At 43.5% G+C, this 27,641-nt stretch overlaps 1 protein-coding gene and 1 long non-coding RNA gene across 15 annotated transcripts in view; one reads left to right on the top strand and one right to left on the bottom strand.

Moving 5' to 3' along the window:
- MYZAP (myocardial zonula adherens protein) overlaps positions 1-27,641 on the bottom strand; it is an 85,671-nt gene that overhangs the window by 4,698 nt on the left and 53,332 nt on the right. Inside the window, exons 11-13 of one of the 2 annotated variants that reach the window (XR_006411589.3) lie at positions 16,654-16,737; positions 3,684-3,784; positions 2,092-2,172 (exon numbers count right to left, since the gene is read on the bottom strand). Coding sequence is in view for 1 of the 2 variants with exons in the window: in XM_026518568.4 (XP_026374353.2) it covers positions 3,684-3,784; positions 16,654-16,737 (185 nt within the window). In the remaining variant the exon portion in view is untranslated. The remainder of the gene's footprint in view (positions 1-2,091; positions 2,173-3,683; positions 3,785-16,653; positions 16,738-27,641) is intronic. The other variant, XM_026518568.4, reaches the window with a different exon arrangement.
- Positions 1-27,641, top strand: part of LOC113269674 (uncharacterized) — a 61,878-nt gene that overhangs the window by 26,275 nt on the left and 7,962 nt on the right. For 2 of the 13 annotated variants that reach the window (XR_008957075.1, XR_008957068.1), the window contains 5 exons: positions 1,845-1,967; positions 5,456-5,642; positions 13,149-13,301; positions 14,585-14,771; positions 15,138-15,930. This is a non-coding gene — a long non-coding RNA (uncharacterized LOC113269674). Of the gene's footprint in view, positions 1-1,844; positions 1,968-5,455; positions 5,643-13,148; positions 13,302-14,584; positions 15,931-23,593; positions 23,680-24,230; positions 27,272-27,641 lie in introns of those variants that run through there. The other 11 variants (XR_008957074.1, XR_006411590.3, XR_008957077.1 and 8 more) reach the window with 10 other exon arrangements.

Raw genomic sequence — 27,641 nt, 5'->3', positions numbered from 1 at the left:
CAACTGGAAATTGCTCTCAGTGGCTTTCAGTAACATGTATCAGACCTTTAAATCAAACTCTTGAGTCTTTTCTAAAAAAATAGGTGTTTAAAAGCCTCTGAAATCACAGTGAGTGCCTTCTCCCCTCTTTCCTCCCTTCTTGGCTCTGTTGTAAGATCCGTGCTCTCCAGAAATGTATGGAATGCAAGGGTTAGATGAAGAGGGGAAGGAACTGAGGAGGAGAAACTGGAGACAGAAGGTGATATTCAGTCGACTAGTCCTAGAGAACCCAGGTCTCCAGCAGGCTGGTGGCAGTGGGACAGGAGGGAGGAGACAGCCCTATATGGGCACTGAGGCGGGCCTGGGACACAGGTGTCTGCAGTGAACTGACCTCAGGGCCCGGGAAGGTGGTGGCAGCATCGAGGGAAATAGGAAAATGTGCCTACCCTGCTAGGCACTTTATGCCTGTATCCCATTTCACCAGCCCAGCAGGCTCCCAAGGGAATTACTGTCAGCATCTTTTGGTTCTGGTTGAGAAACTGAGACCCAAGGAGATTAGGGATTTGCTCAAAGCTGTAGATACAGGGAGAGGCAGATCAGCCAACCCATGTTTATGGAGCGTTAAGAAAGTACTAGGCTGGAGAGGAGAGCCCAGGGTCCCTGTCCACCGGAGTCCGCAGTGCTGGCAACAATGGAGAAGTGGTGGGGGTGTGGGGAGGAGGTCACAAAAGGGGCCTGCGGGCTCTGTAAGTAAAGAAAAGGCTGATGTCGAATTTTTCCAGCATAAAAATCAAGCAGCTCTAATTGTAAGTCAGACGCTGTTAGCAGGAGCACAGCATGAAAGCCTGCCAGTTAGAGGGAGAAATGAATCCGAGGTGGCCCGTTCCTCTCCCGTGAGGCTGCATGCCCAGTGCCTGGAATACACCGGGACCACTCTGACATTTCAGCTGACAGAGGCCGCCTCCATCATGGGGCCTTCCGGGGTTTTATGCACTGTGTAGAGGGTTTCAAACCACGGAGAGTTTAATTGGAGAGCTTAATGCATGCTGAAGCACTATCAATCATAACCACCAGTAAAAATTAATGAAATTGTCTTAGCACCCCCAAATTCACTTATATTTGATCTAGTGTCTTACATGAAAAATCAGAGTTTTGGTGTAGTTAATAGTAATAATAGCTATTCTTTATTAAGTAAGTGCTTAACTAGTTACCATGCTTAATGCTTTCACTTAATCCTCATAGAAACCCTATGAGATTTGATATTGTCCTCTTCATTCCCATCTTAAGGATGAAATAACGGAGGCTTCAGAGTGATTAAGTAGCTTGCCCAAGGCTGTGCTCAGCGGGCAGCTGGTGGGCAGCAAAGCCCCATGGCCCGAGGTGCCCTAACTGGACCACACTGCCAGATTCTTTGTGCAAGAACAGGTAGTGAGAACAAAACTCATGTGCAGAATTAAGGCTTAATGCAATACTTTTATTGATCTAAAACATTTTGGAGGGGGCCATTTTCAAAATATTCTGGAAAACACCATGGGATCTTGTATTAGTTAGATGCAAGTTCAAAGTCCACATAAGAACCAGGAATTTTGTTAGAACATACACAATTTAGGAACTCTATTAGTATTTTAAAACGACACATGTACCGCACCAGGACGCCAAAGGCCTCGTTCCAATCCTGGCTGTGCGGCTTCCAGTGAATCACTCACCTCTCTGAGCCTCGATTCTGCAGTCTATCAAACATGGGGATTAAACTCAACGGGGGGGGGTGGGTTCCAGTTTCATTCAAACAAAATCTTACTTGGGGTCCAACATCTAAAACACACTAAAAGCTGAGTTTCTAAGTTTTGTGTTATTTTGTTTTTCAGGATGGGGAGGGTCCCTGCAGGCCAGCTCCTTGCTCACCTCCCGCCCCCAGAGGCATCCGGAGGCCTCTCCCTGAGCCCCAGCAGAGAGCCCAGCGTGCAGCGAGGCAGCTCTGAGAAGCACAGGTGGGAAACTACTGCTCTGAATTCTCTCTAAAGACCCCGTGCTCCTTGCCACTCACACCCGCATGGCACCTTTCACGTAGTAGGCACTTAATAAATATCGGAGAGGAAACGAATTGAATCTTACCCTGCCTTTTCGGAAATGCGGATATGTAGCTTTCATTTCCTCTGCTGATTGACCTACGCAGTGAAAGCGCTAAGATGGATCCTGGGGGAAACCAAATGTTACATTTATGGAAAAGCTGCTTTTAGATGCTGAAGAGGCTTCCAAGTTCACCATGGCCATAAGTTAAGGGTCTGTCAGCACTTCCATTATGAAAACCATTCTGTGGTTTCATAACTTAGCCATAAAAGTTTGCTTCGGGCTATCCTTCGGCATACAAATTGAAAACCTTGTTTTAAGCCAAAATGTGGGAATTAGAAAACAAACAATTTATTGGTTTCAGACATAGTTTTGTACCCGTCTTAAGCCAAACAAGATTTATTATGTGGGCAATTAAAGTGGACTAAACCACTTGGTTCCTGAAAAATAAAAAAGGAGAGAAATGGCCAAACTATTTATATTTCAGAAGGAGTCCCTGGACATGACCATTCTTTTTTGGCTATATTTTTATCAGGGACGTTGTCCCCCATCTTGATGAGACCTCGAGTCTACTTACGTAGCTTTTTCCCTGTTGAGTTAAACCTGTGAAATCACCTACTCTAAACCACTGACTTTACAAACTGGGAAGCAGAGGCCCCAGCAAAGGCAGTCTGGCCTGAACACATCCTGCTGCTGGCGAGGAGGACTAGACCCAGGTATTCAACATCCCAGCTTGGTGGTGGGCTCACCACCATTTCCCACCAGATCTAACCATTCAAGGCTCTAGGATTCTACATTTTTCTGGCCTAATATCTAACACAACACACACAAATGCCCCTGATCACACAGGAATTCACCATCCTACACACAGTACACGAGGTACTTTGTGACTTTGGTTACCTTTAGGTAACTGTTTGGTCCGAGCACAGTTTTGAGCACCTAGAGATGATGGGTTAGTTACTGGGTCACAGACTCTAATCTTACTGGGGAGAGACCCAGGCCTGGGTGTGTGGAGCAGCTTCAGGACAAACAGGTCAGTCGTCGAGCTCAGAAATGCAACTGAACAAACTAAGTTGTGGTTATTATTCATCTGTCGTGACTGAAACAGATCAATTTATTTGTGATGCTGAGCCAGTGCTTAACTAGACTGTGTCGTGGCACCAGGGATGAGATGAGTTTGTTCAAGCTTTAGATCCTCCCTCCTCTGTGTTACCAAAGCACCTCGCAGTCCCTCTTGCACTGTTGTAAATATCTGCCTCCATGTCTGTCTCCCCTTCCAGACTGCATGTGGGGCAGGAACCAAATCTCATTACTCTCCATAAGCATCTCGCACAGGGAAGGTGCCCAACAGATGTTTGCTGAGTGAATGAACGAACGGACGGGGGAACAAATGCATGCACTGCCTGACAGGGCCAGTCTCTCTCGGCCGTGGCTTCCCCACGCTTCTCTTCACTACCCCTGCCCTGCACAATGCTCCCTCTCCTAGAGAAATGAGCCAGACCCCTCGGCAGTTACCATTTATCTTTGCAGAAATATTTTTGATAGAAAGAATGCAATTCTGGTAATCACAGCCCCATAAAGTATTTTCTTAAGTCAAAGAGGAATCTGAGTCAGAAAAATAGGAAATTCCCAAATACCTGGGGAGAAGATCACAGCCCACTCCAATCTCTCTGGTCTCCACCTCAGGCTTGGCCTGGGTTTCTATTAAATAGTCCAGCCTGCTTTGTAGTTCATTATTCTAGAGAGGAGGAAAACAGTACTTTTAGTCAAGCAAATGGGTTCCCCCACAAACACGCATGATACAATTTATATGCATTATCCGATTTTGCGCTAGGACATGGACATCTGTCATAATGTATTTAGTGAGCACGTCTTACACAGTAGGAGTTAAAGAAATAGATTGCCTCCTTACAGTTTTCTGTGCATGCACATACACGTATCCAATTTTACATCAGTGGAAACAAAATACCCCGTTCCATGCTAAATGTGGGGTTTTTTCACTCAACAATTTGTTGTGAATATCTTGCCATGTTTATTTTCTTTTTATGTCAACAAGCTATTTTAATGGATTCATAGCATTCCATTGTGTGGAGGTACATTATTTAGTCTCATTGATGGCATTTAGATATTTATCACTTCTCTTGCAATTATAAATAAGGTACAGCTCATGTTTTAATACTCCCTTATTAAACTATAAAATGAGTAAGTCTATTAATTTAATTTAGTGGGAAATACCTCTATAACTTAATAATTAGTATTTCATAGGTTTGGAAAATTCAGAATCTCAAACATATAAAGTAGAACAAGCTCCTTGGGATTAAAATTAGCGTTCTAAATAGTTTTTTTCAGGCCAGAGCCAAACATTACATAGGTTGATGATTAGATGCTCAGGAATTGGAAATTTGCCCCATGGGGGAAATGAAGGACAAAGAGCAAGAGGGTTGAGGCTGTTGGAATGAAAACACAAGAATCAGGATGGTGCCTGACACCTAAAGGGCAAACATACACAAATTCCAGAAGGAGGTTAACAGTGGTTATCTCTGAGTATTGAGTTTTTAATTTTTTTTTAAGTTCTTTATTTTTCTGTAATGTTAAATTTTCTCTTTTTGTATATTACTAGTTTAATTCTTTGGTAAGTGTACTCTTTAGTCCCCATCACCTATGTCACCCATCTCCCAGCCCACCTCCCGCTGGTAACCATCAGTTTGTTCTATAGAGGTAAGAGTTAATTTCTTGGTTTGTCTTTTTTTCCCTTTGTTCATTTGTGTTGTTTCTTAAATTCCACATATGAGTGAAAGCATATGGCATTTGTCTTTCTCTGACTTATTTCGTTTAGCATTATACTCTCTAGCTCCATCCATGTCATTGCAAATAGCAAGATTTCATTTTTTATGGCTGAATAATATTCCATTGTATAAATATATAGCACCTCTTCTTTATCCATTCATCTATCAGTTGGCACTTGGACTGCTTCCATAATTTGGCTTTTGTAAAAATGCTACTATAAACATAGAGGTACATATATCCCTTTAGTTAAAAGTTAAATTAGTATTTTTATATTCTTCGAGTGAATGCCCAGTAGTGCAATCACTAGATTGTAGGATAGCTCTATTTTTAATTTTCTGAGGACCCCCTCCATACTGTTTTCCACCATGGCTGCACCAGTTTGCATTCCCACCAACAGTGCAAGAGGATTTCTTTTTCTTCCCATCCTCACCAACACTTGTTGTTAGACTAAATTTTCATGAGGCAATACCATATCTATCTTCTTAGCTATATTCTCAGTGCATGGCAGGTCAGAGAGACAAGATAAATATTTATTGAATAAATAAATGTATAAATACTTTTATAAGGAGCATGTTATTTGCATGATTAGAAAAAAAATTAAAGCATTTGTCTTTTCTTTTAGGTTGGACCTGAAGCTAAAGCACTCTTCTAAGGCTAGATTAACGCATGAAAGTTGAGAAGTTCTTTGAAAAAGAAACTCCTTTGTTTCAAAAGAAAGAACGTGGGGTACAGCTCAGCAGTTCCTGCTCTGAACTGGTGATACCAAAGAGCAAAGCAGTGGCTCTGGTACAAACTCCTGTTCTGTAAAGGTCTGTGGATCCCTTCAGAAAAAATGGGCAACGGTGGATAGGGAGAGAATGCATTCCAGATAGCCCAGCAGCTGACAAGCCGTGACAGATGGATGGGCTCCAAATCTATCACCTAGTGCTCAGGATGGGAGAATGTTGCTGGCTTACTGCCCGAGGCACAGCATTTACACACACGCACACACGTGCACACACATGCACACAGCTTCCCCAGCAATATATGGATTCTCCCATTCATAAGGAAAGAAACAAAGGCAGAAGAGGCTTGCCAATTAACAAGCTCCAGGAATCCCACCGCCTTGTCTTTTCTCAGGGTAGAGTTTAGTAATGACGATTTCACATAATTCTGAGCTAACTACCTGCAGTTAGGGGGCATGAAAGAAAAACAAGGCTAGTAAATATGCCCTATTGATACACCGAATATAGTCAATAGTAGACAAGTAGCCACAAATCCTTTGTTCTATTTCAGGCGAACTCTATGTGTGCACAGCAGATACCCACTGAAAGCTGAAATGAAAAACCTGTACTCTTAAATTTCAATGCAAAAAAAAAAGGAGTACCAACTATGTATCAGGTTAGGTGAAGGGAGCTAGTTAGCAGTTAAAGAACTATGGCAAGATTTGCAACCCCTGAGTTTGGTCTTTTGGGGGTAGAGACAACCAAGCAGAAAATAACAGTCATAAGTCCCATGCCGGAGGGACCCACAGAAGAATATTAAGGGGGAACTCGGGACGCCGAACTCAAGACGGAAAATGAGTGAACTGCATGAAGATTTGCTGGAGTTATGCAAGGGAAAGAGAGTAAGAGAAACAAAGGGCTGAGTATTCCAGGATTTCAGAACATACCAGGTTGAGAACAAGCACCTTATGCAGTATACAGGTAGCAAGAGTTAGTTACGAACGGCTACATCTGCCTTTACAAGGATTTTATACCCCAAATTCTGTAAGCCCAGAGTCAACGCTAGATGTTATTGCAATCACTGGGCTTCCAGATGGAAACTGTCTTGCAGGGAAATAAAACTCTGGGCGAAAGGAAATAAAACTTGATTAGTCAAGGAGGCCACTGCAATTTCCTAGTTCAAGGAGCGAGAGCTGCATTTATGGCGTTGAGGAGTAGGCACTTAACCAGTGGATCCTCCTGCAAAGAATAAACTCTGGACAGAAGACAAAAATCTATTAAGGTCTTTGGAGACTGAATAAGGACAGGCAAGCTGTGAGGGGGAGTGACAAGCTTGGAGTGGGTTCTCTGTGACTCATCAGTTTGTTTTTGTTTGCAGCTTTGCCCAAGAGCAGTACAATCATTGTGGCAGCAGCACACTTTAGAAATTCAACAGAAGAATCATCTTTCTAGTACGAAAAAAACAGTAGAAGGAGCCCAGCATAACCAGGACTGCCAAGAGTAAAGGGAAAGCCAAAAAGAGAGTCAAGAGAAGGCAGAAACTTTAAATTCTGCCTGTAGACTCAGATCTCTGGCAGACCCCCAAACCATGCATGTGCTGGGCTAACTGAAAAGAACTGAACTCGAGATCTGAGCCATCACCCACTACAGCACGGCAGGGTGGGAGTCAGTATAACCAAATTCATTACCTGAAACAAAAACCTCAACACTGTTCAGATAAAACAATCCAAAGTCTCCACAACAGAACCTTTACAATGTCCAGATTATAGGCCAAAATTACTGAATTTGTCAAGAGTCAGGAAAATGTGACCCATTTCCAAGGAGAAAGAGAAGCAACAGATGCCAATCTTGATGTTTGTTGGAATTTTCAGACAAGGCCTTTCAAGCAGCTATGCTCAGTAAGGTCAGAGATGCTACTAATTGATGTAGTAAAAAAAAATTCATATATATATATATATATATATATATATATATATATATATATATATATATATATAAGAACCAAATGGAAACTTTAGAACTGGAAAATACATTGCCTGAAATGTTAAAAACTCACTAGACTGAAGAAAAGAATGGAGATGACAAAGGAAGGAGTCCGTGAACTTGAAGACCTATTAATAGAAATCAGGGGCGCCTGGATAGCACAGTCAGTTAAGCATCTGGCTCTTGGTTTCAGTTCAGATCATAATCGTAGGGTTGTGAGATGGAGCCCCACATTTGGCTCCACGCTCAGCACAGTGTGCTTAAGACTCACTCTCCCTCTGCCCCTCCCCTGCCACACTCTAAATAAATCTTTTAAAAAATAATTTGATCACAATAAAATGAAGAAAGAAAAGACTGAAAATAATACATGGAGCTTCCTGGAACTATGGGACAATTTCTAATGCCTAACATAGGGATACTAGACTCATAGAAGGAAAGGATAAAGAAACTAGAGCAGGAAAAGTAGTCAAATAATGGCTAAACATTTCCCAAATTTGGTGAAACATAAATTTGCAAATCCAAGAATCTCAGCAAACCCCAAACAGAATAAATTCAAAGAGAACTATACCTCGGCACATCCCAGTCAAACTACTGAAAACCACAGAGAAAAAAATCTTGAAGGCAATCTTATTATATATGGGGGAACAATAATTTGAATCACCACAGATTTCTCGTCAGAAACCATGGAAGTCAGAAGACAGCACTAAGAGAAAGAAACTGAATGCTCTATGATTCAATAATGAAGGTAAAAGAGCTCGCTTTCAGATCAAGAAAAACTAAGTGAATTTGTCCCCACATTGCTACACTACACAAAATGCTACATAAAAGGCCTGAGATTTTCAGGAATGAAAGAACATCAGAAATACACTGTATGAGTAAATATGAAAGACTATTTTCTCAATTTCTCTAAAGTACATATGACTATTAAAGCAAAAATTATAATGACTGACAGCAAGGGGAGGGGTAAATAGACCTATATCATTGCAGGATTTCTACGTTTTACACAAAGGAGTACAATACTACCTTTAAGCGCGCTATGAACAGTTTATTAGAGAAAAGGGACACAGCAAAATGCCAATAGATACATTAAAATGGAATTCTAAAAAATAATCCAAAAGAATACAAGAAAGAGGGAACAAAACAAAACCAGAGGGAATAAACAGAAAACAAATAGTAAAATGACAGACCTAAATCCAGTCATACCAATTATTAAATGTCAATGGACTATACACTCCAATAAAAGACTATAAGAATATATTTTAAAAAGCAAGACTTAACTATATATGGTCTATACGAGATGCACATTAAATACAGAAACATCGATCAGTTGAAAATAAGTGGGTGGAAAAAGATATACAACAGACGGTAAACTTAAGACGGCAGGAAGAGCTATATTAATGCCAGATAAGAGAGACTTCAAGACAATATGAACACGGCAGTGATCGACATTTCATAATAATGTAAACATCAATTCATCACCAGGACATAATAAAAAATGTATATGTATCTAATAACAGGGCTTCAAAATATATGAAGTTAAAATAGATGGTCTAAAACCATAGTAATGGATTTTAACACCCCTCTGTCAGCAACTGATAAATCAGATAAACTATCAACCACCTACATCTTTTTTTTTTTTTTTAAAGATTTTATTTATTTATTTGACAGACAGCCAGCGAGAGAGGGAACACAAGCAGGGGGAGTGGGAGAGGAAGAAGCAGGCTCATAGCGGAGGAGCCTGACGTGGGGCTCGATCCCAGAACGCCGGGATCACGCCCTGAGCCGAAGACAGGCGCTTAACCGCTGTGCCACCCAGGCGTCCCTCAACCACCTACGTCTAATTGATACTTACAGAACACAAAAACAGCAGAATACCTTTTTTTTTACACTAACCAAGAGAAACCATGTGCTGAGCCATAAGACAAGTCTCAATAAATTTAAAAGAATTAAAACCATACAAAGTATGTTCTCCGACCATAACAGAAATCAAAAACAATACAATAGCTAAGAAAACCTCAAATATTTGGAGGTTAAACAACACACTTCTGAATATAAGTCAAAGACGACTCTCAAAGGAAATTAGAAAATATTTCAAACTGGATGATACTGAAAATACAACGTATCATAGCTTGAGGGGTGCCACTGAAGCAGAGGGTTCAGGGACATTTATAGCTGCTGATAGAGCTCTAAAATCAATGGCCTAATGTCCACCTCAAGGAGCTAGAGAAAGAAGAGCAAACTAATTAGAAGGAAGGGAATAATGACTATCAGAGCAAAACTCAATACAATAGAAAACAGACAATGGAGAATATCAACAAAACCAAAAGCTATTCTAACTTTTTAAAACATCAACAAAATTGATAATCTCCCAGCTAGCCTGATCAAAGAAGGGGGGGGGGGTTGTACAAATAACAGGGATCAAAGAGATGCTGAAACAACTGGATATCTATGTGGAAAAAAATATTCCTTCACACCAAACACAAAAATTACCTCCAAGTGGATTACAGATCTCAATTACAAAGCAAAAACTATAAAATGTTTAGGGAAAACCCTAGGAGAAAATCTCTGTGACCTTGTTAGTAGGCAAAGATTTCCTAGCACACAAAAAGCATAAACTGTAAAAGAAAAAGTTGAGAAACTGAACTTCATCAAAAATAAAAACTAAAAACCGTATGTTCAAGAAAATGAAAAAGAGCACCTGGCTGCCTCAGTCAGTGAAGCATGTGACTCTTGATCTTGGGGTCATGAGTTTGAGCCCCACGTTGGGTGTAGAGTTTACTTAATTAAAAAAAAAAATGAAAAAGCAAGTCATGAAATGGGAGAAAATATTCACAATACATGTATCTAAAAAAGAACTGATATCCAGAATATAAAAAGAACTCTTACAACTCGGTAAGAAAACTAAAAACTTGATAAAATGGGCAAAAGATTTGAACGGACACTTCACAACACAAAATACATAAATGGCCAGTATGCATTTATGAAGACACCCGACATCACTAATGACCATGGAAATGCAAATAAAACCACAATGAGAGACCACCTATACGCCCTCTAGGATGGCTAAATTGAACAGACTGATGATACTAAGGGTGAAGATGTGGAGAAACTGGAATATTCGAACTGCTGGTGGGAATGTAAAATACTACAGTCCCTTTGACAAGCTGTCGGCAGCCTCTTAGAAAGTTAAACCTGCATCTATCATTCAACCCAGCTATTCCACTACTAGGAATTTACCCAAGGGGAGTAAAGACCTATGTTCACATAATGACTTGCACAGTAATGCTTACCGCAGCTTCATTCACAAGAGCCCCAAACTGGAAACTCAAATGTAGATGAACAAATGCGTGGATGGATAGATATGGCGGATTGCCACTCTGCGACAGAAAGGGAGGTCTACAACATAGATGCAGCTAGAATCATTATGCTCTGAGGAAGACGCTAGATACAAGAGCGTCCATACTGTAGGATTTCATTTACCAGACAATGCAAACAAGTCTGCAGTGACAAAAAGTGATAAAGTGACCCCTACCACCGAAAAAAAAAACAGATCACTAGCTGCCCGGAGTTGAACAGAGAAACAGGGAGTCTTTGGGAAGTGGTGGAAATGTTCCACATCTAGATTGTGGTGGTGGTTTCACAGGTACGTACAACTGTCAAAAGTCACTGAACTAGATGTTTGTTTTTTAAGCTGTAATTGACAGATCACATTGTAGTTTCAGGTGTACGACATGATTCGCTATTCATATATATATACACTGTGGAATGTCCACCATAATACTTCTAGTTCCCATCTGTCACTATACACTTCGCACAGATGAGGTTTGTTTATGTAAATGATACACAACAAGGTTGACAAGCAAAAGGAGGTGAGAGCCTGAAGATGGGCAGTAGGAGACAAGTTAGAGGAGGAGGGACGGACTAAGAAACAGTTAAACCAGAAAATGCTGGGACTCCATCCAGGAAAACAGAGACTCTGCACCCTGTCCCACAGACTGGACCTAAAGTGAACCCACAAAGTGCAGCCTCACTAACTACTGCCTGGCTTGTGCTCTGTAGCCCATAGCTTCCCTGACAGCGCTTCCAGTTCCAGGGTCGTCCTGCTTTCAAACACCGCCCCCTTGTGTTCAGATGTGAAATGCAGTTCAGGAGGCTGCGTGCCTTCCAGCAACGAAGGACCTGGTACTGCACCTTTTGGCATTTTTGGGAAATTATGTCACAAATGTACAGCAGCCACGTCCTCCCCCAACTCCCTCGGGCCCAGGGGAGGGAATGGCTGGAGCCATAGCACATGCGCTAAACAAGAATGTATGTCCAATAAAACGCGGACGTGGAGCCCTGGTGCCTGGTGCTGCTGCCCCACTAGTACCCTGGAAAATTAATAAAAGTCCCAGGAATGCACAACGGACACGTGGAGAGCTTTACGTATCAGACAACACACATTAAATGCAGGATGAACAAAACCAAGACGTGGGACTTCTTTCCTCTGACCTTTGAATTTTGCTGTAAGTTCAGGATTTTCAGCAGAGAAAAATGGAATGAGTTCAGTTCAGAGTTTCAGAAAGCTGATCAACCTTATGGAGGTGCATTCTTAGGATTTTATTTCAGTAGCAGTTTCTAGATCGGAAACGGAATGGGATATTCCTTCTTCAGGAGGTGGGCAAATATAAGTTGTTGGGAGAAAAAAAAGAATGGCCATATTTTTGTATCAGGAAGATTTTGAATTGTTTGATGAAAATGAGGTCTGATGGGGCTAGGCTAGCGCAAACTTCTAGGGATCTGGTGGGAATGGGGGGCTCAAAATCTGAGTAAGCATCAGTAAGTACCAATGATGGATTGAGACCAAAATGATCCACATTTGCTACTTTAAAAAGGAAGGTGGAGAGGAGAAGGAGGAGGAAGAAATATGTATCAGGGACAATGAAAGGAGACCCTGGGGCCCAGACAATTGGAAAAACAGTAAACATATATGGCATTTACAGTGAGCCATGTACTTTTCAAATCACTAAATATGAACTAATTTAATCCTCGTAACAACTCTATGGAGAAGACACCATTTTAAAGAAAACTCCCTTTTACAGATGAGCAAACTGAGGCCCAGAGCAGTTCAGTAACTTGCTCAAGATCCCGTAACTAGTAAGTGGCAGAGCTGAGATTTGAACTCGGGCAGCCTCACTCCAGAGTCTGCAATTAGGCCCTTAATAAAAGGTAGCTACTTTATTAATAAGATGGAATATAAGAGGTTACCAGATATGTCTATCAAAACTTCACAAAGATATTTGAAATACCACTTTTGGCATCATTATAGTTTAAAGCAGGCGATTGGAAGCTGTGGTATAAAAATGACTGATGTTAGAACAGGCCAAGAGCATAGGAATTTTTAGTGGCTAACAGAACCCTGTATTGTAAAGCAATAAATACAATTAAATTTGGAAAGTGTCAGTGTTATTTCATAGTCTTAAAAAGACACACATGGCCCCCAATTCTGTCATGACTAAAATTGGCCTAACAGTAGGCACAGTGCTTTAGCCACGACCAATTCCCGTGCCGAGGCAGTTTTCAATATAGTTCGCCACTAAAATGAACCAGGGCTCCTTGGAGACAAGCCAATATCATATCTTGAAACAGGACAAAATCAAGGATGGCAAGAATGAGCCCAAAAGCATCAGGAACCCTGATATACAGGCGAAGAAGCCGATGGAAGAGAAGTCTCCCCGGCTGAGTTGCAACAATTGGGGCATCGACAAAGGAGGAGAAGAAAATAATTATCATGGAAATAAGGTAAGTCTGAGAGATGCCTTGTGTTCAACAGTGTCTCTCAAAGGGAAAGTTAATAGAAAGTGTACACAAAGATAGTTTTGATAGAAAAGAAGGGGGCGCCTGGGTGGCTCAGTCGTTAAGTCTCTGCCTTTAGCTCGGTCATGATCCCGCGGTCCTGGGATTGAGTCTGCGGCAGGCTCCTTGCTCAGCGGGGAGCCTGCTTCTCCCCTGCCTGCCACTCCCCCTGCTTGTGCTCTTTCACTCTCTCTCTCTGACAAATAAATAAAATCTTAAAAAATAATAGGAAAGAAGGGTGACCATAATAAGCTATGTCACAATTTATACTCATTTTTAAAACTAGAAGGCATTTAGATATAAGGTGATACAGTTTATAGAGTATTAAATATATGTTTGTATATAAAGTTTCTGAATATAAAGAATAACAAAAGGAATTATAAGTCAGATCACATCAGGACTTTAGGGCCCACGGGAGGACTGCGTGGTGTTGGTAACCCTACAACAACCGGGTGGAAAAGGGGCAGAGATCCACTGCCATTAGTGGTCACATACAGTTAACAAGGAACCAACAGTCAGCAGTGTGTTCGTAACGTGATAAACCAGTCAGGCAGCCTAAAGAGGAAAACCAAGTACTCAAACTCAGTCTCTCATCTCCTAGGAGGTGAAATCTCTACCTGGCTCAAGAAAGTAGGGTAAAATATTAATAAGGAATGCATAAAATTTTAAGAGTCAAAAACTAGGTCAGTGTATCACGATGATAAGGGGTCCTGACTTTGAATCACCCTGAAGCCACCTCATTCCGAGTGCATCCCCCCCCCCCCCGCAAGAATCAGCACCCTCTGACCTCAGCTACTCAGAGAAGTTATTCTGTTTCCTTTGGATCTGAAAGATCCCTGCACCTGTCTGGAAAGTGTTACAATGATGTCAACTCTTAGAACACTTTGAAATAAATAAAACAATAGCCTTGGGAAGATACAAAAAAAAAAAAAAAAAAAAAAACAAGAACAGAAACAATGAAGAAATAAATTAAGCCCCAGATATTTAATATGTTAGACTAAGTTAAAGTGTTAAATGTATTATTAAATCTTGTCATTATGTACCTTATTTTGTATGTGTTTTATCTGCTGTTTAAGTGGCTGCAGGAAGTGATCAAGACGAACTAGCCCTACGACATTATAGTGGGATTTAAATAGCTTATGGGAATGTAATCGAACAAATTCATAATCAGAGTTTAAATGCTCAAGGGAAACTGGTTCTCGAAGTCTTGCTTATTGGATATACATTAGCAGATGCTGCTGCCCCCACCCGCGCTCTTCAGACACTCACCATTTCCTGACATGACACTTGTGACTCTACCTGGGAGCGTCGTCTAACCACCCGAGGGCAGGCCGCAGCTGCCGCGTCCCCCAGGAGCAGGCCTCAACCCACGGCTGACGGGAGTTAGTTCATCAGTGCCCTGCTCTCTGACTTCAGGTAAGAGCGTAGCATCTCCCGGACGTGAGAGCTGCGGCTGCCCACCGTGGCAGCCTCCTCAGCAAGGCCTCATCCTCTCCCTGACTTCTCCCCTCCCCCCAGCTGGGGCTTCCTGGGATCACCCACCAAATCCACCATGTGGACTAAGAGCCACATCTCAGGGTCTGGGCAAGAGAGAGGTGTGAGAACGCGGGCATTAAACAAGGCAGCCACGTGTGTAATGCTGTTTGCTGTGCACAGGAGCCCCTTGCACTTTCACATCCACCAGCAGCAGAGCTGGCCTGAGGGGCACAGCTGGGGGGAGGGAGAGGGCTGGCGGGCACGGCCTCTCCTGTCAGCATCTCCTTCCTCTCTCTGGACCCACAGGCTCCCACCAGGACACTCAGTCTGCTCTCACTGGGGAAGAAGGTGTGTTCCCTCCCACTGGGAGCTGTGGTTTGGGAGGAGGTTCTTAGAAACATCCATTGCAAGGCTGGAGCCGCACCCAGGGACTGCAGAGGGGAGGGCAGGAGTGGGACAGGGCAAGCGCCCATTTACTCCGCTGTCCGGACACCGAGGCTCTGGAGTTTGAATCCGCTACCGTGACTTTTATAGGCGGCTCCCCAAACAGAGCAAATGAAAACGCACAGACATGGCAGTTAGGAGCTCAGGCTTTGAATTCACGCTTACCCATTTCTACTGTCAGCTTGGGCGGGCTCCTTCATGCCCCTGAACCTCAGTCTCCCCATCTCTAAAATGGGAGAAATACAACCTAATTCCTAGGGCATCCCTCTTAAGAAACCTGCCAGGCGCCTTCTCTGCTCTCTCACTGCACGGTCACACACGTGTAGCTGCGGCTTCCGTCCTCGTTTTGTAAGTCTAAGGAAGCCCCCCAGCGTCACCCAGCTCATCAGAGGCAGCTCTAGAGCTCAAACTCGGGGAAGTCTGATTCTGCTCTTAGCCTCCACGTTATACAAAGGATGAGGAAAACAAGGGCGCCCAGCGACACCAGGTGCTACAACAATGTCATCTGTCCCGTCTCCGTCCTTCATCACTGTCTCCTGGGCTGTCTCCCTCGGGGAAGAACCACGCTGAGGGGCACAGACAAGGAGAGATTCGTGAGGCTCAAAAGGAAGAGGCTCAATGCCAAGTTCTTAATAAAGAGCCTTCAGAGCGAATACATTTTGGCTTCTCCTTCTATTTATACCTAAGTTCTTAAAGTTCTTCCAACTCCATAATTTCCTTTTCTGGAACCTACCAAATCTTCAGAATGACTTTCAAAAAAGCCAGAAGGTCAAGAAGACTAAATATCTTCAAAGTTTCAGGTGAAATTAAGTCACCTCTGAACCTGTTGACTCAGTGTCGCAGAAGAGAGGTGGATTCGGAACCCATCTCTCACCCTGGCTCCGCCGTCATCCAAGCTGGGCGATCGTGAGCAAAGCCACCTGCCTTCTCTGGGCCTTCTTTTATTTTTATTTTTTTTCCTGTGCCTCCTTTTGAAACATTTGTTAATATAAAGATAATGATCCTTGTCTTGCCTTTCTTAAAACTGCTGAGAGAACCATGTGAGGAATGTCTGTGAAAATACCTCACAAGTTATAAAGCCCCACATACGTGTGGGAAATCATCAGCGTTGTTCAACAGCTTATCAGACTTGCTAAGAAAATTCCTGAGCAAGAAAAACGAGAGCCAAAAAGCAGATGTGGGCAGCAGGCTGGGATGAGGAGAGTCAGGTGGTAAAGAAAGACTAGCTGTCAGAATCTCATTTTCAGTGTTGGCAGTTAACCTTCAGTCAATTTCATAAGGCCAGGAAATAGCCATATTTTTAATTAAGTGTAGGCGGTAGGCTCAGCAACATAAAATTTAATGGTAGAGAAGACACCAACTTAACACAGTTTCTTACCTCTCCTTCTAAGAAAGAGATCTTTTCTAAAAGCTGCAATATTAAGAGCTGTTTCTGCTGCACCTTTTTCTTCAGTGATTCAATCTAGAAAAAAAAACGAATGAAGAATTATTAATAAAAACCGTACAGAATTGTAGAAGCACAAGTTAGTCAACTTGAAGAGACGCCTCTGGTTGTCGTCTGATAGAACCCACTGTGCTTCGGGTCTCTGAGTCTCACGGAACAGTGTTTACACGAAACGCTCCCTGGAATAGAGGGTTCTGCGGCCACACGATGTTGGAGTCACATCTCCGTTTGTGTAACCTAAGGTTTCCACACTGATTTTGCTGTGTAACCCTTATTAACACCCCATACGTGTGCCAGAGAGCGTGGCTTTGGGAGATGCAGACGCGACTCTACGTAAAGTAATTATTCAGCTTAAACTTGTGAGGCAGCCCGCATTTCGAACGTTTAGTGCTGTTATTCCTGTGAGCAGATTCATATTTGTTCAACCAGGTGTCCGAAGTTTTGGTCTGGGAAAAGGGTGGCTGTCACTGAAAGTGCAAATGGAATTGAGAGGATCCAGGACTCTTGCGGCCTGGGATAAAGAGAGAGACTTGAGCTGGGCGTTCACCGTTGTTTTTACAACATGGTCTATCTTCAGCCACTCTAGCTTTGCTTTTCTTTTTTTTTTTTTTTTTTTAAGATTTTTTATTTATTTATTTGACAGAGATAGAGACAGCCAGCGAGAGAGGGAACACAAGCAGGGGGAGTGGGAGAGGAAGAAGCAGGCTCATAGTGGAGGAGCCTGATGTGGGGCTCGATCCCAGAACGCCGGGATCATGCCCTGAGCCGAAGGCAGACGCTTAACCGCTGTGCCACCCAGGCGCCCCTCTAGCTTTGCTTTTCATTCCTGTCATGTTCCGCAGACAAACCATAGATCCCTAGGGGCGCCTGGGTGGCTCAGTCGTTAAGCGTCTGCCTTCGGCTCAGGGCGTGATCCCAGGGTCCTGGGATCGAGCCCCACATTGGGCTCCTCCGCTGGGAGCCTGCTTCTTCCTCTCCCACTCCCCCTTCCCGTGTTCCCTCTCTCGCTGTCTGTCTGTCAAATGAATAAATAAAATCTTTAAAAAAAAAACAAAAACAAACCCATAGATGCCCTAAAAGCAAGAACCAGGGTGCTCTCTTCCAGGCTGTGTTGTAGGCAATAGACAACCGTGGGAACAGTGTGCGGGTTCAATCAATAACTGGTGACTGTGAAGCACACACTAATTTTTCAGCGATCTGGTATATCGAATTTGTGCATTTGCAAAATCTTTTTAAAAATCTTTCTCACTGCAGAACGACACACAATCCCTTTAGAAGTGAATCTAGCAGGAGCTAGGAAAAGACAAAAGTACATCGCATTGCCCTTTGACCCAGCAATCCCATTCCTAGAAATAGATCCCCAAAGACACATCGGCTAAAGTATAAAATGACTTGGACAAAGGATTTTTGGTTTTTAGAAGACAGAAAGAAAACAGAACTCCATCAATCAATAAATGGCTGGTTCAATAAACCGTGGTTCATCATGACAATGGATGCCTATGAAGATCTCTAGAACAGACACGGTGTACGGTAAGGAATATATGGTATACGAGCTTTAGTGTAAAACAGATGAGGCCATCTGAATGCATCTATATTTGCAAAAAGAAATTCTGCAAAGATAAAAGAAACCTTAATTATTAAGAAATAGTTGCCAAGAGGGAAAGAAGGAAATTACAGCAGGCAGAAGAAAGACTTTTTTGATAATACTTTGTTACCTACATTTAATTTTGAAAGCACACTTTACGGATTCAAAAAATAAAACTAAACTAAAAAGAAAAAAAATGAAAACTTGAAAACAAATTGAAATAAAGGAACTTAACTGTATATCCAATTGGTGAAAAGAACTCAAGTTTGTTAGAACAAGCTAATTTGACTCTGTTTTTAGCAGAATGTATTCTAAAGATAAACAGAACTGCAAAGAAATCTCTTATTCACTAGGAAAATTGTTGGTAACAGTATTGTTTTGAAACTACTTTGAGATACTGCAGTATAATAATGTTTGGAACCAAGGTTATTAGTGTAAGAGAAAGAAATACAACTGTGAAATCAAAGAAATAAAAGTTTTGTTAAATTTGAAATGAAAATATCAGTATGAACTCAGAATTAATATTTTATTTTCATTTGTTAAGTATGCATTTCCTAACTCTGTCTGCTGAGGAAACTTAGAAATAAGTACATAACATATCCAGATTGTGGCATCTAAATACCTCACCAACAAAACATGGGTCATCTTGGAGGAACAGCTCATTTCAAGGGGTAAAAATATACTAGATGAAACCAAGACACCTTGTGGTGCCTGAAAACAAATACACGGGGGGAGGGGTCCCTCTTGGGCCAAGGATTGGGACAATCTTAGCATCAAAAAGAATAACAAATGTAACTGAGTAAAACACATGGAATAAATGTGTTTTTAAAACCCCGAATATGTTACGATTCTTCAAAAACGAAAACCAACAGCAACACCATTGGGAGTGACTAGGGAACCAACTCCTTACTTAGAAACTTGGCAACTTAGAGGCAGAATAAAGCATGTAGCCTGTCCTTCTTGTACAAACTGCATTTGGAGATTACTAAGAAGTCCTAGTTAATGAGGGGGAAAGTTTTATTTTTCAGAAGAGTTCCAGTGAATAAATGGGGAAAGGATGATCAATTTAGAAAATCACCAGTGTGCAATCCCTAGGACATAACTGGCTCATTATATTAAGTGAATTAACAGATGAACCAGTCAGGGGCAAAGCTGAGGCGGAACTTTACAACTGTGTTTTGGGCTGTCCCCATCTGAATCTGTGATCGGTCTCAGCATCACCCAGAGGGGGACAATCAGACCTGACGCGCCACTGAAGACCGAGGAAATCACACAGCACAAGTATTCTTGCTTCCCCCGACGGAAAGGTAAAACTGAATCCCACCAAGCTGCCAGAGCTAATAAAAAGTCAAATTCCAAATGTGGGAACGTTTACAGGACAACTGACTCCGGTCCTGCAATGTCACTGGGTGCAGGAAACTTGGCAGGGGAGGAGGGTCATCAGGGAGAAGTGTGTTCTAGATTAAAAGACTCGAGAAACATAACCACCAAACAAACGGACCTTCTCTATATACTGACTGAAACAAAGCTTCAGTAAAAAGGCCATTTAAAAGACATTTCAGAAAATTTTAGGACAGGTATTACATGATACCAAGGATTTATCATTAATTTTGTTAGGTGCGACAATGGCATTATGACTAGATAAAAAGTCCGTATGTTCTCGAGATGGATAGTGAAGTGTGTAAGAAACACAAGTAGCAGGTCTGGGATTTGCTTTAAAATTACTACACGAGGGGGAAAAAAGAGGAAAAGAAGGGGCAAATAGAGCCAAGTTTTGCTGTTTGTTGATTCTGGTCATGAGTCTAGGGGGCTTCATTGATTAGTCTCTGTGTCCTGAATGCATCTCACATTTTCACGATAAAATATTTTAAATTCCACCCAGTGCCAAAAAATATAATCCTCCCACATAAAAAGTAAGCCATATAAAACAGAATATAATGAGAAACACGTTTAAGAAAAACTGTCCAATGTTGATAATAATTAAAGAAATTATAATTAAAAACAGTAACAAGTTACCCTTTAATAATGATTAAATGTGCCCAAAACTACCGGCTGAAGAAATCAGTGTTGAAAGAGCTGGGAGGGGCGGCCTCTCTCGTGTGTTGCAGGTGGCATTGTAAATTAGAATGACCCTTTGGGCAATTTAGCAATAAATATTAAGAGCCATAAAGCTGTTCCTACCCTTTGACCCACTAATCCCACTCCTGGGAATCTATCCTAAGGATATAATTCAGACATAGGAAAAAAGCTATATATACAAAGATGTTCTTGCTCCTATTATTTATAATAGAAACTGGAAATAACCTTAACGGCCAGCACTAAAGCACTGGGTAGTACATTATGGAATATCAACTTAATGGAATATATGACAGACAGTGCAAATATACTGCAGAATGTAAAAGTGTTTAAGAAAAGCCTCAAGGGATCAAAAGAAAACAAAAACCAAAGCTTGCGATGATCGAAGCTAAAAGCTGGAAGTTAGAGGAATGAAATCGTACTGAGTTTGGAGTAGGATTATGGGCAAAAGGGAAGTTTCTTTTTCTTCAAATTTCCTTCAATATTTGTAGGAATAGTTTTCAAAAATCATCCTTACAGTGTTCCCCTTTCGTTCCTTCCTATAGCATTAAGGTTTTTTTAAAAATGGACTTGAATTCTTTAAATGAGAGGCAAGAAATTAGCTGAAATTAGCTACCATGTTTCAAGGAGGTCAGGTAAATTTCATCCAGTAACATAAAAAGGGACTTCGAGTACACTTGCTTCACTACCTCTGAAGGAATCGGAGTGGAATCTCAGCAAGAGATGGGGTTGGAGGGCACCCTAATGAGCAGTTCACATGAAGATACTGAGGATTTTCATTTAAAAAAGGAGTAGACACAAGGAGAGAGGTCACCCGGAGGGTGCGGAAGGAGGGGAATTCTGGGGGTGCTAAGAGGGCAGAGGGCTGATGCTGGAGCAAACGGGCCCCGCCTTCTGGGGAGACAGAACAGCTGTGGGAAGGATTTGGGGGTGCTGAAGCTTCTGCCAACAAGTGTCGTCTTTCAGCAACTGAAGCTTCAAGGAGCGACCGTGCTCTCGCGCTCAGTGAATGCTCTGCCCTCGCGTTTGCCTGCACGCTTGAGGGTTCCTCACAGAAACATCCGGTACAGGATATTCTGTGACCAGGGGCTGACTTGTTCAGCTTAGAGAAAAAGGGACACCGAGGGTGGCAGGCAATACATGCCTTGGCCCTCCTGCCCGGCAACGGGTGCCAACTTGGAATCTCAACTCAGTCCCCACCAGGGTCTGCCCCTGGAGCACAACCCACATATCCTCCCGTGAGACCCCCATCGTGGGGTGCAAGCTCTAAACCACGCATTTGAGTGGTGGTATTTCTGACCGCCAACTTCCAAGCGCCTTCACAGGTTGTCTCCCACAGAGCCCCGCGCAGAAAAAAACACTCGAAATCCAGCTACTACCATGTGATTACTGGTTTTCCTCCCCCGCCCCCAATACTGTGAGCTTCTTGAGAGTAAAGACCGTGGCCATCTTTCTACTCTCAGATAACGAGCGAGTGAATGAGTGACTCCATCCATCTCTCCACAATCTATCCCTTAGACTCTGGGGGCAAAATTGAACAGACTCTTGGAGGCCCCGATGAACCAAGGTGGATGTGGCCCCCAAAGCACCCCCAAAATCAGGGGCCACTCCAAAATCCAGGGTACCACGCAGCTGGCATGCACCCTCTGCTCTTTGCCATACATTGAAGTTTGTAAATTTGACCTTGAAGAGCTTTGTGTCGTCTTCATGAAGCTGCATTAAGTCCAGCTGTCACCAGGAGGTGGTAAATGACCCAGGCTCCCAGGCTCAAATCAGGGCATTAAGAAATGAGAAATGAGAAGCATTTATTTTCCAGACCCCATCCATTTTACTTAACAGGAACATAATCTTGTCACAACAGTTAAATTTCAATATCAAATAGTAGACACCCCCCCCCCCCTTATAGAACAAAGGCAGAAACCCATCTTGGTAAAATCTGGAACCTCTTAACTAACGTTAATAGAATTCTTTCCTATTTTTGTTTCGATAAGCACGTTTCTTTGTAACTCAACTGAGTATGTCTTGCAGCCTAATGCTCCTGTGGGATGCTAGATCCCTTAAGACTACAGCCAGTTTGATATTTACAGTTGTGTGGTGGGGGGTGGGGGCAGAAGTGTAGCCTCTCGTTAATGGCTTTTCTTCACACTAGCCACCGTGGGGTTACCTCCCTAGGTGATCTGAGCTAAGCAATCCCTCTGAGGCTACGGCCACACAATGGAATCACCCAGGGGGAGCTTTTACAAAATAGTGACTTCTAGGCCTCCCCCCAGAGATGCTGAATATATCACTCTCCTCCTTAAGAACCCTCCCAAGCTTCTAAAATTTAATTAAACTCCCTAGCATGGATGTGAGGCCCTCCTGCTATGGTCCCACTCTCTCCCCACTGTCATTCCAGGCCTGTCCTGTCCGCTACATTTAAGCCAGTCCACCTTCTCAGCACTCCGCAGACATCCAGGGGTCCTGCCTCTGGGCCTTTGCACAGGCTGGTGCTTCCATCACGCACGCCTTCCCACCTTCCACCCCACTCTCCACCAGGAAATCTCCTGCTGTCACAACATGCTCACGAGTCACCTCCCAGACCAGCAATTCCCAAGGCTTCCGGGCTGGCTTCATGTCTCCCTCTTCCGTTCTACCTCGGCCCTTCGAACAAACCCCTGTTAGGGCCCCGACTGCTCCTACTATCCTGTGTTGACATATTTCTCTTGCACTAGACAGCACCCCCACACGGGACACGTGTTTACTGTATCAGTGGTCCTATATAAAAGAACTGGTCTCGTAGAAGATGTAATCGCCCTTGTCAATCCACACATTTTTATAACCTGCTTTTGGGGGGGGAAATGCTACAGTGAAAGGACTCCTCCCGATTTCTTTCAAGAACAGCTTGTATGTCAACCAGAACAAAGTGAAACTGTACCAAATTTTGGGAAGGGCCTGTTACAGATTCGGAGCAACCCTAGAAGTCGCGAGGCTTCTCGGCTTCCTGGCATTTGTTTCCTGTTAGTGACAGACATACAGGCCGCAGGTCATTTCAGGTCAATGTCAGAAGAAGATACAGCTCTGTGATCAGAATTATGTGAATAGTACCTGATTGTGCAAAACTCGCGAAACATAACGATCGAGGTTGGGGATGTGAACAGAAACTAATGAATGTAAGAAATGCGGCAGCAAATAAGTATTAAATACTAGACTGCACTTGATATGTTTTTTTTTAAGAAACTGGCAAATGACGATATACATATATCTGGAAAATGCCTTAAATAAAACAGCGAACACACTGAAATGGAGCGCAATACTAGAAGGTATGTTAAAACTGATGATGTCAAATCGCATTAAAACCTGGCAAGGTAAAGGGAATTGGATTTGTTCAATGCAAACTCAGTCCATGATCTAATTGTTTATATTCTTTGAAACGTGTTTAATTTTCAAAGTTTAGGAATAACCAATTAAGCCCCACATGTATTCAAAATCAGGGTGTGAGGGCCGCGTGCGTGCGTGCGTACACACATGCGTGTATACCGTGAAACTTGACCACACGTTAATAAAGCTCCCAGCCTCTATCACCAACACCTCTGATTTGTTCTCTTTCCCAGAGACTCGCATTTCAAAACGCTTTCTGCTTTAAACCACGTTTATGAAGAAATAATTTTTTCCCACTGAATAATTGCCAATTAAAACTTCTAATCAAAAACGAGATAACCAAGGTTATGAATTCTAGGTAAAAGTAAAGCAACGGGATACTTTATTATGAGCCCCTGTTGACCTCTCCAGGGAAATTTATGCTGTTAGAGTATTTGAAAAGTTCACAAGAAAAACAGTTTGAAGATTCCCGTTATTGTGTTCAACCCCCTAGAGGCCCAGTGAACCAGTGACGTGACCAGAGCAGGCATGGAACAGGACAACCAAGAACCTTCTAGAACTCACTCAGGCACGTAGTCACTTTCTCCTTTTGCCTTCCCCCGTCCTCACAGGGCCTTGTTTGCCACCCATACTCTTGTTCCCCTGTGTGATCTAGAAAATAACTGTCCTCATTTCCCTTAACAAAATCGGAATCATGCTCCATCTTCACGTACCCCACCACGAGAAATGAGAAGAATGGATACGCTCCACTCTTGCACTGAAAAGGTTTCTCATGTTTGCGACAGCGGCTCTTAATTCTATCTCAGAAGTCTTGTAACACTGTAATTTCATAGTTACTGTATTTTTAAAGTGCATTCTCCTTGACAAAAACCACCGCAGTAAGAATTTAAAAAATAATAAAGTTACCCTCTTTTCCTGAAAAATAATAAAGCACAGGGAAATATGACAAGATCAGAATCTGCCCTGCACTAATGCAACACAAAAGAACAGTTTAAAAAGGACAAGGAAAATGGTACATTATCTCATTCTGGGGGGGAGTGAAGGGAATGAATTAAGGCCACAACAAAACGAAACTGAAAAATTGCTAAATGAAGCTCTGAGTGGGGAAAATGAAAAATCAATGAAGGAACGGAGGGAAAAAGGTACATTTTTCATCTTCATGATGCTTGATTGGGTTTGTAGAAATTCATTTCCAATTAATGTGTCTTGTGGCATTCAGCCAGGCTAGATATGAACAGGGCACATATTTTAATCAATTTTTTTCTATTAAGTTTGAAGTAATATATAATAATAGAACGATACCATTCAAAAGGATCAGTTGAAACTGGCTTCTGAGGTAAAATAATCTAATTTGGTTTGAGTTCTGTCTTCTATTAGAGATAACCCAACTTCTCTCCGAGGAGAGGAATAGCGCCTGCTTCTCCCGGGCGCCTAAACACGACGGGGCCGTATAAACAGCAGGGAAGGATGAACCGGCTTTCCGATCCGAGGGGGAATCGTGTACCACGGGGAAGGAAGATAGAGGGGTGTCCTGGGGGCCGGGGCTGTGGCTGGGTTTGCTCATTATTCTCAGAAACAACCCTAGGGGCGGTCATCCCCACCCAGGAGGACACTGAGCTTCCTCGAGCTCCATCATCCGCACTCCCTCAGCGGTCACCTGTGATGCCCTGTGCGTCAGGCCCAGTGTCAGGCGCTGGGCGACGGCAGCCCGCTAGGAAGACCTGATGTCCGCTGCACGGACCACACGTCCCCCTGAGGAAGGCAGGCAGTAAGCGGAGAGACGCCCGACGAAGCGCGGTAAGGGGAGAGGCACGGGGATGTCCCGTGCCCCCGAGGCAGGACGCACCTGCCGATGGGGTGAGGGAAGGGGTCAGACCCGGGGGCTGAAGACAGTGACCGGCCCACCCCCGCTTGCCCAGTGCTGCCCAGGCTTCGGCACTGGGATCTCGTGTGCCGGGAGCTTTCTTGTTCGCAGGCAAACCGGGAGAGCCGGTCACCCGAGAGCCGGATGCCGGCAGGGCTGAGATCTTAGCCTCCATCTCCCTGATGTCAAGGCCCTGGCTCTTTCTCTCGCCACACGACGCTCGGAGATTTGCCTTCACCCTCCCGGGTGAGGACAGCTATCACCGCAACGCCGCGGGGAACAGGCGAGCCTGGGAAGCACGCTGGCTCGGATCCCCCCTACAGAGCATCCGCGGGGGCCCTGGGGCTTGAGGCTGTTCTTTCTCCCTCTGACTTGAGAGGTGGAAAGTGGAAAGAAGAAGTGGGAAAGAGGCCCTCGCAGTGTCCCCAGCCCCACGCTTTCCTCGATAGCTGCAGTAGCAGGGACAGGAACGGCCAGGGAGAGGACGCTTTCCGACGAACGGAAGACGAGGCACGTGGCAGCCCCAGCTCCACACGTGGGACACAGCTGGTCCCTAAACAGTGGTGGTTTTTCTAATGTCCCTAAGTTCAACCGTCCTGGAACGTGGCCCCTCACCCACACCGGCCAGGCTTCTCCCGGGAGCCTCCAAGCTGCCCCTTCCGACTTCTCTCCGCTCCTATTTGCGCGGCTCCCTCCTGCCAGAGGCATCACTCTGGGGTCAGACCTGAGCAGGCAAAGGCCCCACTGAGGAATGTGGAGCAGGGTAACACCGGACATTTTCTCAGCTTGGTGCCAAGTGCGTGCGAACCCGCGACTTGTCTCCACCTCATTTCCAGCCTCCGCATTATCCCTGCCCACCACGACCCAGTCAAACTCGACGGATCGCTCCCTGAACTCACCCTATACCTTCTGGTCTCCATGTTTTTGTTTTTTGTTGTTGTTATTCTATAATTGTCTAGCATGTCCTTTTCCACCCATTCAATCCCTGCCTAGAAAAATCCAATCGATCCTGCAAGACGTGGTCAAATGTCACCTCCTCCCCAAGGCCTCTGGACCCACATCATTAGTGAGCACTTAGGAACTCTGCACCGAGCCCCCAGCATGTGCGACATCAGCCTCTGAAGCAGGTCCGATCCTGACCCTCCTCACTTGGTTGATAAGGAAACCGAATGCTGGAGAACAAGTAACTCGCTCAAGATACAAAGCCCAGTCAGGAGAGGGGCGGGATGCAAAGCCAGATTCAATGTACTGGAAGCCTACGATCTCAGTCCTGTCTCCAGCGTCTCTGTTCCCAGCACGCAGCTCACACCCCTGCTTAATACTCGTCACAGTTTGCCTTGAGTTCCGACAAGTTTTAGTACCAACCAGAAAGTCCTCTGAGGGCAAGAACGCCGTCCATGTTTGCATTGGGTTCATAAAAGGCGCTCTTAAATGTGTTTTTGATGGACCCATCAGGGTAGGAGAACAGGAGTATCGAAAAACAGCGGCACAAGGGAAGCGACTCCAGCTAGATAAAGGGGCCAGGATGGAATATTCGGTTCAACACTGTTAGAGAAACAAGCTTTCTGTGAGAAAAACAAAACAAAAAAACCCAAAAAACCACAAAATGAAAAATGCAACCCTGTTCGCACTATATACACAAAAATAAATTCCACATGGATTGTTCTTTATTTATTCAGCAAATGTTTATTGAGCACCTACTATATGCCCGCGACTGCTCCAGACGTTAGGAGCATAGCCGAGGGCAAAACAGAGAGAAGCCACTGCCCTCGTGGAGCTTACATTCTAGTGGGACAAACAGACAACAAATAAGTGAGCAAAACGGAGAAGTGTAGTATATATATTAGAGGACCTAAGTGCTACGGAGAAACAAAGTAAGAGAAGACAAAGGGTATGAGTGCAGTGGGGGTTCTAACTAAAGCCATAAAGATGAAAAACGAAACTCTAAAACTATCGCGAAAATATCCTGGTGGCAAACAGACAAGACACACAACACAGCACCAAAGGACTGACAAGTTCATAGCAACATGTAAAATGTGT

The sequence above is a fragment of the Ursus arctos genome, unplaced genomic scaffold (genome assembly GCF_023065955.2).
Source record: "Ursus arctos isolate Adak ecotype North America unplaced genomic scaffold, UrsArc2.0 scaffold_36, whole genome shotgun sequence".
Lineage (NCBI taxonomy): Eukaryota > Metazoa > Chordata > Mammalia > Carnivora > Ursidae > Ursus > Ursus arctos.
The sequence above is the reverse complement of the archived record's forward strand: the minus strand, read 5'-3'. Positions and strand labels throughout refer to the sequence as shown.